Raw genomic sequence first — 12,745 nt, 5'->3', positions numbered from 1 at the left:
GAAAATAGTTTCTCTATTCGATAAAAATAAAATTTTTATACATCTACTTTTTTTAAATACCTCATCTCTGTGGTTTGTTGCTGTATATACTTGTCAATACTGAAATATTTTATCTATATTATGATAATTATTCGACACGAATTAAAATAAATTCAAATTAATCAATGAATAACAAAAAGGAAGAGATAAAGGGCCCGTTTGGATGGGGTTAATAAAAGCAGCTTTAAAAAAGTATTTTTGAAAGTGCTGAAACTTATTTTTAAAATAAGCAGTTATGTGTTTGGATAAAAGTGCTGAAGTTGCTATGCCAAACGTGAAAAGGGAAAAATGGAAGAAAGAAATGTTAGGGTTATGTGGGTAATTTGGAGATTGTATAAAAATATTAAGGGCAAAAAGATAAATATGTGGTCAACTTAAAACATCTTATAAGCTAAAAAAAAAAAAGCACCCCTACCCCAGCTTTTAACTTTTGGCTTAAAATAAGTTTTTTTTTAACTTAAAATAAGTTATTTTGAGTATTGCCAAACAGCTAAATAAGTCAAAAATCAGCTTTTAAGTCAGTTTGACCAGCTTTTAAGCTGAGCCAAACAAGCTCAAAGTTTATCCCTTAGGCTTGTTATTCTATGACTACTAAACAAACAAAATCAATCAATGGATTGGAGAAGGAAGGAAGAATCCATATTCTTTTTGTACAAATTGACATGTGAAGTATATAAATGGCCAGTACATGTGACCTCACAAGTTGGATTGTCTTGAATTTTTGGGCTCTTCCACAATAAGCCTATTCAAATTCAATTTGAAAAAATACATTTCTTTTGAAAAATTGGCTCATCTTCATATGGAATGTTATAAAGAAAAATCTTTGAAGTAGAAAACAAAAACTAAACAGAATAGAATATGGCATACAACAAAAGTAGGTGTTATCAAAATAGTAAAAGGAGTTTCTGTTCCAAACATACAAGAAACCATAATGCAATATCTAAGATATCCTATGTTATGGTCATAACCTGAATGGACTGGAAAATTGTTCTGGCAGTAGAAATTAGAATGATATCTGATACCACCAAAATAGCATCATCCTTCTTTATCATCCCCTTTGCTTTTATAAGTTCGACTGTTTTCTTAACGTTTCCTTCCATGTCGTCTGAAAGGTCAGTGAGAAGGGGAGTAACTCCCCATTGCAAATTGAGAGCCATCTGTGTGCTGTTGTCGTTTGTGAAGGCAAATATTGGAGGATTTGGACGATTGCGTGAGAGAAGAGATGCCATCTTCCCATGCCTTGTGTACACAAATATAGCATCCACCCCTAGGTTGTCAGCTGGAGTATGTAACAGGAAATTGGTTAAGATCGAAGACAAACAGGTTGTTATATACATTAAGTACATAAAAAGGGGAAGTACCCATTTCCACTGCACAATTGCAGATTTGCTCAGCAATTTGATCTGGTAAAGATGCTCCAAGTTTGCGCTGATGCAATAAAGTTTGCCTGTTCTCTTCGCGACATGATTGTTCCATTCGGGTGCTAGTTGTGCGCAAGACAGAAAGAGCCTTCATTCCATATGATCCAATGGCTGACTCACCAGATAACATTAATGCATCAGCATACTGTTGTACCGCTTCAGAAACATCTGCAACCTATCACATAAAAGGTCTTGTGATTGTTGAAGGCTAGATTAGCTAGTACATGTCAAACTAGAATCCACCCAAAAGAGATATGGTCTAGTAAAATTTTGTCAAAAGACAGAAAATGAAAAAGGAATCACGAGGAAAGAAAGGTTAGTACCTCTGCTCTAGTTGGAGTGGGGTATTCGACCATTGACTCTAGAAGTTGAGAGGCCACGATAACGGGCTTGTTGAGCTGCCTGCAAACATAAGTAATATCTTTCTGAACAGATGGAATCTGTTCAAGTGGAATCTCAACTCCTAGATCTCCCCTTGCTATCATAATCCCATCGGAAGCCTCAACAATCTCTTCCAACCTTCGGAGAGACTCTAGGCTCTCTATCTTTGCCAACACTTTTATTGCCCTGCGATCAAATTCAGAAGGATTTATGCAAAATACACTTCGAACCTACGTGAAAAGTTAGAGTAACGAGCCGGAGCAATGTTAACCAATGATAAGGAATGCAGCTATTAGTGGACCAAAATTATGCATTTTAGGGGACTGAAATGGATATAATTGTTGAAGTTAAAAAATAATCTTTGCTCACAAACTTTACTTACTTGGAGGATGTAATTGAGAGGTAGTCCCTCAGATGTGTGATTGGCTCCGCGTCTTTTACAAATGAAACTGCAATGAAATCGATATCTTCAGATATTCCAAATACAATGTCTGACCAATCCTGTGGATCATGAAGTGCGCATCAGCAAGATTAGAAATTCATATTGCAGATATATTCTTGATAGGGAAGTTACAACTTTATGGTTCCACTGGGTTAGATCATAACAAGTGCATCAGAAAGGTAAGAGATTCATTTTATCAACAAAAAGAAAAGGATAAAAGGTTCGAGATTCAGTTTCTTGACAACATTCACACCATAGATATAAACCTCAATAGTTCAACAAACGTAAAAATTGTGATAACTGGCCATTGAGGCCTATCAGTTATTGAATCATTTATGTCATTTCAAACACTCAGTCAGAGCATGTTGAAGATAGACTGCCCCGTTTAAGCTAAATTCGAGCATATTTTTTTCTTTTCGATGAGTAAAACTCAAGCAACAAATTTACTGACCTTTGTTGATAAAGTCGGGAGATCATAATCTCTTCCTAAAAGCTTTCCATCTCTCCAAAAACTCAACTTAGCTCTAGGCAGAAGTAGACCGGGGTCTGTGCACTTGCAGCGCAAACCATTACCAACTTTCTCTATAATTTCAAAAGTTGCCATTCCTCCGTCAATGACAATTTCATCACCAGAATTGACACCTAAATAGGAGAAAGAGAATTCAACCTCAATCTAACCTTTTACAACCAAAACAGGTGACAATTTTTTTTTTAATCAATGAGATTACCTTCAGAAAAACCTTCATAATTTGCTTGAATTGTAAATGGACGAGAACCTTCAAACTTCTCTGTAGTAAAGTACCAGATTGAATCCTCCTAATGAACCACATGGACAGAATTCAATAAAGTCACAGATAAATATTTTTAGTTAATATATAGTACAGAATTCCTCAAGATCAAATTTCGACTCGAGAACAAAAAATTGACCACTTAAAAATCTGTGACTATTCCATATTTTATCAAAACAAAATACAACAAAAAGCATTTCAGTGAAGCAAAAAAAGAAAGGAAACAGCCATTACACAGTGCTGGAAATTTGACCTTCCAGTTTTGCTGCCATGTGATCAGGAGAGGTCACGAGTTCGAGCCTCTTGAGAGGAAAAGCAGCGTAAGGCTGAGTACAACAGGCCCTTGTGGTCCACCCCTTCCCCAGACCCCAAACATAGAGCAAGCTTAGTGCATCGGGCTATCCTTTTAGTCTTTTGAGCAAGACCTTACTATGGGTAAAGTTTAACCACATTAATGTGACAAAAAATCAATTTTTTTTTTACTTTTCTCTTACCTAGGATAAAATTCAAACAGCATATGTAAAATTAACCCAACAACATAATGCAAGCAAAAAGGGCTCTAAAGAATTTGGTTGATTACCTCTGCTTTGACAGAAGATGAAGAGCCATGATCAACTTGTATTTGATTCCCCTCTGTATCAATCATAACTGATACACAATAACCTTTTTCTTGATTCAACTTCTTAATCTTTCTAATAACATCTTGATGCCACTCCCTTGAGTTATGACACATATTTAGCCTAGCCACATTCATACCTGCAATAGCCAATTTCTCCAACTCATCTATAGAAGAACAAGCTGGTCCAATTGTACACACAAGCTTTGTCTTCCTTAACCCCAAAAATCCATTTTCTTTAAGCTCCCTTTCTGACACAACATCAAAGCCTAAAGACCCTTCTTTCAGTTCACCTGAACTTTGAATTTTCTCAACTTGCATCACTGCTCTGACTGCAGTTCTTGATTTTCTGACATCCAAGTTTTTAACATGAGAAAAACTAAATCTTGTACTTGAAGAAAGTGGAACACCAAATACCCTTTTCTCAAATTTACCAATTAACTTAATCTTAGTCCCCATCAAAGCTAAATCTCCCACTACTGCCATTTTTACAAAGAAAACCAAAACCCAAATTCCCTTATCAAAGTTAATCCCACAAAAAGAAAGCTTTTTTAGAAAAGATCAAAACTTGTTGACAAAATCATAAGCTATTAACTATAGAAAACTCCGCCAAGATTTTGTTACATATATTTTTTTTACTATGTGTGGAGTTTTCAATGTACAAGGAGGAGAATAATAAGTATATGCTTCTGTTAAAGAAGGGGTTTTTAGTTAGGAAAAAACAGTAGAACCCTAGTAGCAGAGGGGTCCAATGTCTGTAGGGACAGTTCAGATGTCTATAAAGTTGTTTGAAACAGATGAAAAGGGCGCTACAAATAGGTAATAGTTGGCCTAACTTAACGGTCTATTAATATTGGCCAATCTCAGCCAGCCAAACTTAAGGGCAATTTAATAAATGTGTTATATTTCAACACAGAGAAAACAAATTTTGTTTTTTTTGGGTTAAATTGGGATCGTGTTATTTATACATATAGTCGATTTTGAGGTTACCTTTAAATCATATATATAGTGCATTAAATTTTTTAGGTATACTCACTTTCATAGCAACTTTAAGCATGTGAATTAGACACGTGAGGTGAATTCAGTCATTAAATTTAAATTAGGTTTTAACACAACTTATAATAGGATGTTTAACTTCTTCAGCTCTTTTCTGTTTTATTGATGTTCGGACTTAAGGATCGTTTAGTTTGAATTTAAGTTATGATGGAATTATTTTTTTATTGCGAGTTTTGTTTGTTGAATCCAAAATAAAAATTTTTAGGAACAATTTAATTATTTACTTATAAAAATGTCCTTCATGAATGTAAAAAATGGGATAATAGAAGAGTTGAAAGAGATAATTTTGTTATTTACTTATTTTAACCCGGGATAAATAATCCCGAGATTACTATACCAACCAAGGAGAGGGATAAACTTATCTCGATACTAATTATTAATCCCGGAATAAGTTATTCTGAAGTTGCCAATCAAACAACAAATTAAGTAATACTATAATTTAATCCTAAAACTATATTGTATTATCCTTCGCACCAAACTGACCCCTTTGGGATATTATAAATGGCCTTTTCGGAGCATTTTAAGAATAAGTACTCTTAAGAGACTGGATGATTAACAAAAAAGTATTAAACTATATTATCATAACTACAATAATGATAAATTTAATAATGGTCAATAATTGTGAAATATTCTAAACACACATTCATATTTTATTTGCCAGCACCGAGCATATATACATTATTAAAATTCTTGAGGTATATACTTTACCAACTCAAAGAAATTAAATAGTGTGCATGCGCGAATTGTTATTAAGATAAAATCCTACCAATGATGCGACCCAAAACAAGGTTTAACTTAAGTCCGCCACCTTAAACTCAAGATTAAATGTACTTAATATAACCAGGATCCAGACTCTGGCCTAGTGGGAAAGGCCACAAGTGAAGTAGATGCACGTCGTAAGTTTAAACCCTGCTATAGACGGAACAAAAACATGGTATTTAAGTGGAGATGGGTAAAGGAAATCGGGCTCGTCCTATCAGCCTTACTGTAGAACAAAGTCCTGCTTCGAAGAGAATGAGACACAACCCAATAACCAATTACATCATGAAGTTCGTCGATCCATCAGACTAAGGGGACTGGAGAGAAACTATTTCATTCATCAGCAACTAGGATCAAGAATACTTGAAGGCTTTAGATGCAGACAACCAACTTTATCCTCTTCACAAGGGTTCATTTCACTATGTAAATAGCTGTACAGAATAAATATTCACCATTCTCAGACTCTAACCAGTCTTATTGTTGGAGCTAGATTACATGCTGCCGATACGCTACCTTGCTTAATACAACAACTGGCTACCACAAACTTAGGACTTTACATAAAACCTAAGTTCTGTACATGCTGGACTTCTTCCAAGAACTTCTACAAAGGATCAAACACTGTACAAATATACAGATAATTATCACCCTTAACCTACCAAAATGGACACCACCTGAAATAAAAAAGCAAGGAAACCATGTATTAGTCCAAAGAGCAAAATACACAATATTTATACACTACAGTTAAAATTCTAATTCATCAAAAGCACCCCCTTTTACCAGATTCAGGACTAACACATTTTTACATCAAATTTCACCAAAAAGATCAAGAGTTCAAGCACCAAATGTGCAAGTCAACAGACTTTAATAGCTTAACCAGATGAACAAGCAAAAGTAAAACGAAGGAGCAATGGGAATCTTGATCTTACCCAACATAATTTTGGCAAAGATTTTCATGAGACATTGCTTGCTGAATAAGTTTTTGGACTTGTAATTTCACTGATAAACCATGATCAGCTTCACGCGTCTCTCCAGAAATCAACGTACTGTGATCCAGTGGATGCTGTAGAGAGCTTGAAGATGCAGAGGTAGCAGCAAAATCACGTCCAGTGAGTTTATTACTCATTCGAGCCATGACAGCCACAGCACGTTCGTTTAGAACTTCATTGGCATCACCTAATTGATTGACCGCCTAGAAAAAGAAATAGAACTGTAAGCATGAAGCATGCATCACCAGAATACTTTGCAAGCATAATTGATTGAAACCTGAAGCAGTTCTCTCTCCCTTGCACCCCTTTGTGGTTGAAGAAGCTCTCTATCAGAAGAGGAATCCTCACTATTCACAACAGGAGGCACATGTGCACTGGCAAGTGTGGACATTTGCGGAACTTCATTGAAATTGAAAAGACGCCAATTTATAAGTGGGTCATGAACAAAGGCCTGACAAGAAAAGAAGACAGAAGAATAAAATAAGCTGATAAATTAATTCTGTAACTAAAACATTTACATCATTAAAAGACAAATGACAAACTCCTCATTCAGAGCAACCTAAACATATCTTCAAGGAATGAAACCAAGCATCTCAGACTGATGAGAGGCGTTCCTCTTTTTACTGTGAGTTCAATTTGCTGTGACAGTTATTTACTAGCCTTATAAGGTTTTCAATTGTTTAACATGGCAATTTTTAAGGACCAATATATTCTAATTTTTCAATCATATAAGTCATTCCAACTCCAGTTGGATCCAAATCTACTCATTAGATAGCATAGTGCTCTTCAGAAGATAGCATTGTCGAGATTCAAGATCATTTTGGATTTGAAAACAGTCCATTAGTGTACACAACAAAAGAGTTCACGCTAGAGATATGTATTTTAAATGGTAAGACAGTGATGCCAAACTTTACCTCCATCATAGCCATAACACTATCTTTATGCAGTCGGAGAACTTGCATTACATTCTCACATGTTGACCGGAAATTTCCCTCTATACCACTGACCTCCATTGCTTTTACAAGCATCCTAGTGAGGCGAAACGGAACCTATACAAAAAAGTTTGTTAAAATAGCTATTAGTTTCTTTGAAGGAAGAACATACAATTTCTGGTAAACCATTTTTTTAACGTAATAATTTACCTTCTCTGGAAACTTCTCCCTATTCATTGAAGCTTCAAAACAATCTCCAAAATCAATATGCAGAATCTTCCCACTGCATGACAAATATAAATATATCATAACTTTTGTTATCAGCAAGAAAATGTAATCACAGAGTATACTGGTACCTAAATCGGTGAAGCATGAGGTTACTAGGATGTCGATCGCCCAAACCAAGTAAGTATCCAACCTGGAGAAAGTCAACCCAAAATCAACAGATGTACGCAAGAGAAGCAGCTAAAAAAGAAAGTATCTCCTTTTTCTGAGTTTTACTATTCTCTCTTCCCGATTTGTAAGACATCAGTTCCATTTTAGACGCTGGAAAAATGTTTTTTGAAAGCCATTCCATCATTAATATTATTATTAAGGCTTCACATGCCAATAATATGAACTCTGATGCAATGTGTTCCTATATTGAACTAACTTAACGCCACCTATTTAAATTTCTCTGTCACCATTACTAACATAATAAAGAAGTCAGGTGACATTTTAAGTTTTTGTCCTACTGAATGACATCACATAAAATAGGCCGAATGCTCTTTATGCTAAAACATTATCTCTTCGGGTCAAACTAAGTCAAGAAACTAGTGAGCCTGACCAAGTACAGAAGCAACTTTTTGTGCCAAACATTGGTCAGGAAACTAACTATTGCTCAGCATTTTAAGATACAGAGATACAACACATATTAGTCACGCCCTAGCTGCAAAAAATTCAGGTTACTAAGCTTCTGACATGCCTAATTCAAAAAAATTCTGATTATGCACAGGAAGATCATATCATCAAAGAGAGTTGCACCATAAAATGAGCTTATATGAAAGCAAAACTTGTGTGATTACTCTGGGTACTCCTTGTCATGTATAGTTTCCGTCAAATCCAAATACTTGCAAGTGGAATTTCATAACACTAAGTGGGTTTCTCATATATCTATAAAGAGAGAGAGAGAGAGAGAGAAAGAGTTTCTGACATATAACTAGAAGCCTCCAAAGACATTCTCCTCTCGAATAAGAAGGGGAAAAGAAGAAAAAGAAAGGTTGTGCAATGTTAGTTTACTTGATAGTATTATATAAAGGCTGTAAACACAACTCAACAGACTTACTTTTCCTATATTTCCATAAAGAATAAAAACAGGTTACTGCTCATATAGCACACCCACCCCACAAGATGCATTAGAGAACAGAGCAAATAAACAAATCAGAGAACATTGTTCTCGTCCAAACTTGAACAGAGAATAAGCTTCGAGAGAGGTTCTGAAGTAATACAAGGAACACATACCATGCTCATGACAGCCAAACTTCTTGTATAATTTGTTCTTCTGTCCAGCCAGACCTCAGAAGTGCGACTCTTTAACCAAAGAACCTATATGACCCAAAATAAATACCTTCAGACAAGCAATGAGCAGAAAGATTTTGCTAATATTTATCTACCAGGGATGTTATTTCAATTGGCAGAAAGTCTCATATAATACACACCCTTGATAAGTCATTCCCTTCTGTATTTTGCAGAGCATATTCAAACACCTCCACCTTAGCAATAAGTGGCAAATTATCATAATCCGGTGCAAAACTCAGCATCAATTTATGCTCTTGATTTAGGGTGATCTGTAAAATTGGAAGAATATACAACAATTAGAAAGAAATACTAGTTTCTTTCAAGCATAAAAAAGGTATTATGCTGAACAAACCTTCCGAGCATCCCTATATTCTCGAATAAGTTGGTGCAAGGTGTCACAATTTGGAACCCATTCTATCAGTCCACTATTAGGGGACAATGGAATGACATCATATCGTTGAATTGATAAATCTTTCTCTGCAGTCTTTCTCGAGTTCTCCAGCAAAGTATTAACCAGACCAAACAACTGGTGCATAGCAACAACACAGCGTATCTTTTAGTTCGAGGTTGAAGGAAGAGATGAAATAAAGCCTCACCAAATACTTAATAAACAGAGGTAGCAGAATCCCTGGAACCCACTTGCCTTTACAAAGCATAATTATATACCAGCAATTGCTAACCTGCATGACACGTTCATCTTGGCGTAAATCTTCATGCCCTTTGAGCAAGAAAGCATAGTCTTTTCCATCACTCCCATGGATTGTCAATTTACGAGGTCGTTGTTTGGATGTAATTACAACAAGTTGGGGTGCAAATGATGCAATTGTCACCACTGGTGTATCTGAGATGACAAGTTTGAAGTTTGATAGAACAAAACATATCAATACAAACGCACAAAACTGGCTTGAGTAGTCGCTTAACCATGTTCAGGTGATAAGTTCAAACAACATAAGTATACCTGCTCGATAAGTTCCAGGAACAGCTAGCTCTAAATCTCGACACTCTAGCAACTCGGGGGAAACGGACTGGCATAAAAAAGTAAAATAATGTTATTTATGAATGTGAGAAATATAGGAAAAGAATATTATTGAATTGTGTATCTACATAATTAGATAGAGCCTATTTACACACACTAAACACAATCCTTTACCAAATAGGGAACTAAATACTATTCCCTATTCCTATTCCAACACTGCCCTCAAGTTGGTGCATACAAATCATATGTACCTATCTTGTTACAAATGTAATTAATACGAGGACCAATGAGGAATTTGTTGACATATCTGCAACTTGACCACTCCAGTTCACAAAATTGCCAGTCACTCTCAATGTGCTTAAGTCTTGTCATGAAATACTGAATTTGATGCATGATGTCATCATGTCAATCAATCTCAATGTATTTGGTCTTCTGAAGAAATACTGGATTTGATACAGAATGTTGATAAAACACGGTGTGATCTACTATTTTGAACTTCTCAAACCAAGTTCAAGAAGACTGTTTCAAACCATAGAATGAACTGTGCAATCGACATACAAAGGCTACTAGACTCTTCCTAAGCAACAAAACCAGGTGGTTGCTTCATATAGACTAATTCACGGTGCAGCGGTTGCCACAAAGTGCTCAAAATTTGTGGTATAAAATATATGAATCATATTGAAATCAATAGATGAGTCGAACTTAGATATGGAACAAGAAAGTCCGAAAAAATGGTCAGAACTTGCTCATGCATCAGAGTGTTAGAATTGATGGCAAAAAGTGGTCATAATATGTGTTGAGGATATAATCAAATAATAAAAGTATGCTCTCTCTAACAGCTTAAGCTTTTAGATGAGATGGTCACACACTGGAGAGGTCCTGGGATCGAATCTCACCGCTACCCAAAATTAAAAAAAGAATTTTCACGTGCTTGACCATGAAAAAGTATCAGGCTCACACGTGCGGGTGTGTTTTGAGAATATAATTAAATAATAAAAGTGTGATCTCTCTAACAGTTTAAGCTTTTAGATGAGATTGAGATGGTTACACACTTCAACAATAAGAAAAAAATTTATAGGGTATGGTCGAAATGATGACATGACCTTATTGAGAAAGATAATTATAAGGGTAGGGTCAGAATGATGGCCCAACCCAACTGAAAATAGAAATTATATAGGTAGGGTCGAAATAATTGCACAACCCTAGGCAAATCAGATTTGAGGAGTCACTAGAAAAATGAAACTATGGAAATCAAACCTGAAGAGTTACCAAAAAGAATACGATGTTATGCAACTCGGATATGAGAAAGTAGTTTAGAAAAATCCACGATACTATGCAAAATAAATATGAAAAGTAGTCCGAAGAGATACTCGGTGCTACATAAATCAGATATGAAAAAAAAAGTAACCATCGAAAAAATGACACGATGCAACACAAATTAAATATGAAAAAGTAATCACCGAAAAAGTGGCACAGTGCTACGCAAATCAAAATGAAAAAAAGTAGTCACGTGAAAGATGGCACGATGCTACAAAAATTAGATATAAGAAAGTAGTCACTGGAATGATGGCACGGTGCTAAAAAAATTAAATATGTTAAATAGTTACCGAAAGAATCACACGATACTAGACAAATTAAATTTAAAAAATAGTCACCGAAAAGATGGTACGGTGCTACACAAATTAGATACAAGAAAAGTCACATGAATGATGGCACGGTGCGACACAAATTAGATATAAAAAAAATAGTCATATGAAAGATACACGATGACCAACTTTTGCCAACATAATCATTGGCCAGACGGGCGGCACACATGGTAGCTACCCGTCGACAGCGGAAGCTCTTTGATTCTCTACCAAGATCGTAAAGGCTCTGATACCATGTGAGAAATATTGAAAAAGAATATTATTGAATTGTGTATCTACATTATAACATAGAGACCCTATGTATAGATACTACAATACAATCATTTACCAAGTAGGTAACTACGAGGGTGTTTGGCTTGGCTTAAAAGTTGGTCAAACCTACTCTTAAGTTGATTTTTGACTTTTGAAAGTGTTCGACAAATATAAAATAACTTAAAATAAATCAAGAATGACTTATAATAAGCCAGAAAGTGTTTGGCAAGGTTAAAAATAACTTAAATAAGTTTTAAAATCAAGAAGCGGGTCCCCGCTACTTTTAATTTTTTTACCTAAAAGTCATCTCAGTTTGACTTTTTATTGACGTGAAAGCTAATTTTTTTACACCAATTTAAACGGGCTGTAAATAATATTCCTGTTCTAAGCAGGATTTATTCCACTTCTAAGAATGAATACGATGCAGAGACACTGATACCAATAACAAAACATAACATGCCGCTTACCTGTAAATCCAGGGTAGTGAGTGTTTGAAGCTGCTTATCTATCCGCCTGAATACATGGTAATAGAGATCCCAAGCCTACCAAAATGAAGATTTGACTTGTCAAATACTGGGCTGTCAACTATAGAAGTTTCCAGTAGACTTAACAGTACTTTTGTCAAAAGGAAAGAAAAAAAAGTAGTTTCCAGTAGACTTAACAGTATTTTTGTCCAAAAAAAAAAGGAAGTAATTTCCAGTAGACTTATCAAAAAATAAAAAGTAGAAAACTGAAAGTCACAAGTAGAATTCGACTGGCAGAGTAAGGGATGTCACAAAAAATATGAAGATACGAAAAGTCTGTTGTCCAGATGGAGTATCCCTAAACAGGTCTGAACGAAAGTTTCTTGCGAACATTGGTCTAGGATGGGTTATCAAGCTATTTAATGCTATA

General features: G+C 35.3%; 2 protein-coding genes across 3 annotated transcripts in view; both read right to left on the bottom strand.

Annotated features, from left to right (window-relative positions):
* Positions 1-861: 861 nt before the first annotated feature.
* On the bottom strand, positions 862-4,471 carry LOC107008384 (pyruvate kinase isozyme A, chloroplastic-like). Its single transcript, XM_015207440.1, has 7 exons — positions 3,652-4,471; positions 3,012-3,099; positions 2,735-2,925; positions 2,224-2,342; positions 1,784-2,027; positions 1,401-1,635; positions 862-1,318 (listed from the first exon to the last, which is right to left on the bottom strand). Exons 1-7 carry the CDS (start codon positions 4,171-4,173, stop codon positions 990-992), a joined length of 1,728 nt encoding a protein of 575 aa, XP_015062926.1. The 5' UTR covers positions 4,174-4,471; the 3' UTR covers positions 862-989.
* Positions 4,472-5,855: 1,384 nt separating this feature from the next.
* LOC107002769 (serine/threonine-protein kinase TOR) overlaps positions 5,856-12,745 on the bottom strand; it is a 35,516-nt gene continuing 28,626 nt past the window's right edge. For both annotated transcript variants that reach the window (XM_015200937.2, XM_015200945.2), the window contains exons 46-57: positions 12,319-12,393; positions 9,936-10,002; positions 9,658-9,818; positions 9,330-9,503; positions 9,118-9,246; positions 8,921-9,004; positions 7,777-7,838; positions 7,631-7,703; positions 7,403-7,537; positions 6,766-6,939; positions 6,429-6,691; positions 5,856-6,173 (exon numbers count right to left, since the gene is read on the bottom strand). In XM_015200937.2, the coding sequence (XP_015056423.1) occupies positions 6,155-6,173; positions 6,429-6,691; positions 6,766-6,939; positions 7,403-7,537; positions 7,631-7,703; positions 7,777-7,838; positions 8,921-9,004; positions 9,118-9,246; positions 9,330-9,503; positions 9,658-9,818; positions 9,936-10,002; positions 12,319-12,393 (1,416 nt within the window). In that variant the 3' untranslated portion in view covers positions 5,856-6,154. The remainder of the gene's footprint in view (positions 6,174-6,428; positions 6,692-6,765; positions 6,940-7,402; positions 7,538-7,630; positions 7,704-7,776; positions 7,839-8,920; positions 9,005-9,117; positions 9,247-9,329; positions 9,504-9,657; positions 9,819-9,935; positions 10,003-12,318; positions 12,394-12,745) is intronic.

The sequence above is a fragment of the Solanum pennellii genome, chromosome 1 (assembly GCF_001406875.1).
Source record: "Solanum pennellii chromosome 1, SPENNV200".
NCBI classification, from domain to species: domain Eukaryota; kingdom Viridiplantae; phylum Streptophyta; class Magnoliopsida; order Solanales; family Solanaceae; genus Solanum; species Solanum pennellii.
This window is presented reverse-complemented; position numbering and strand designations above follow the sequence as displayed.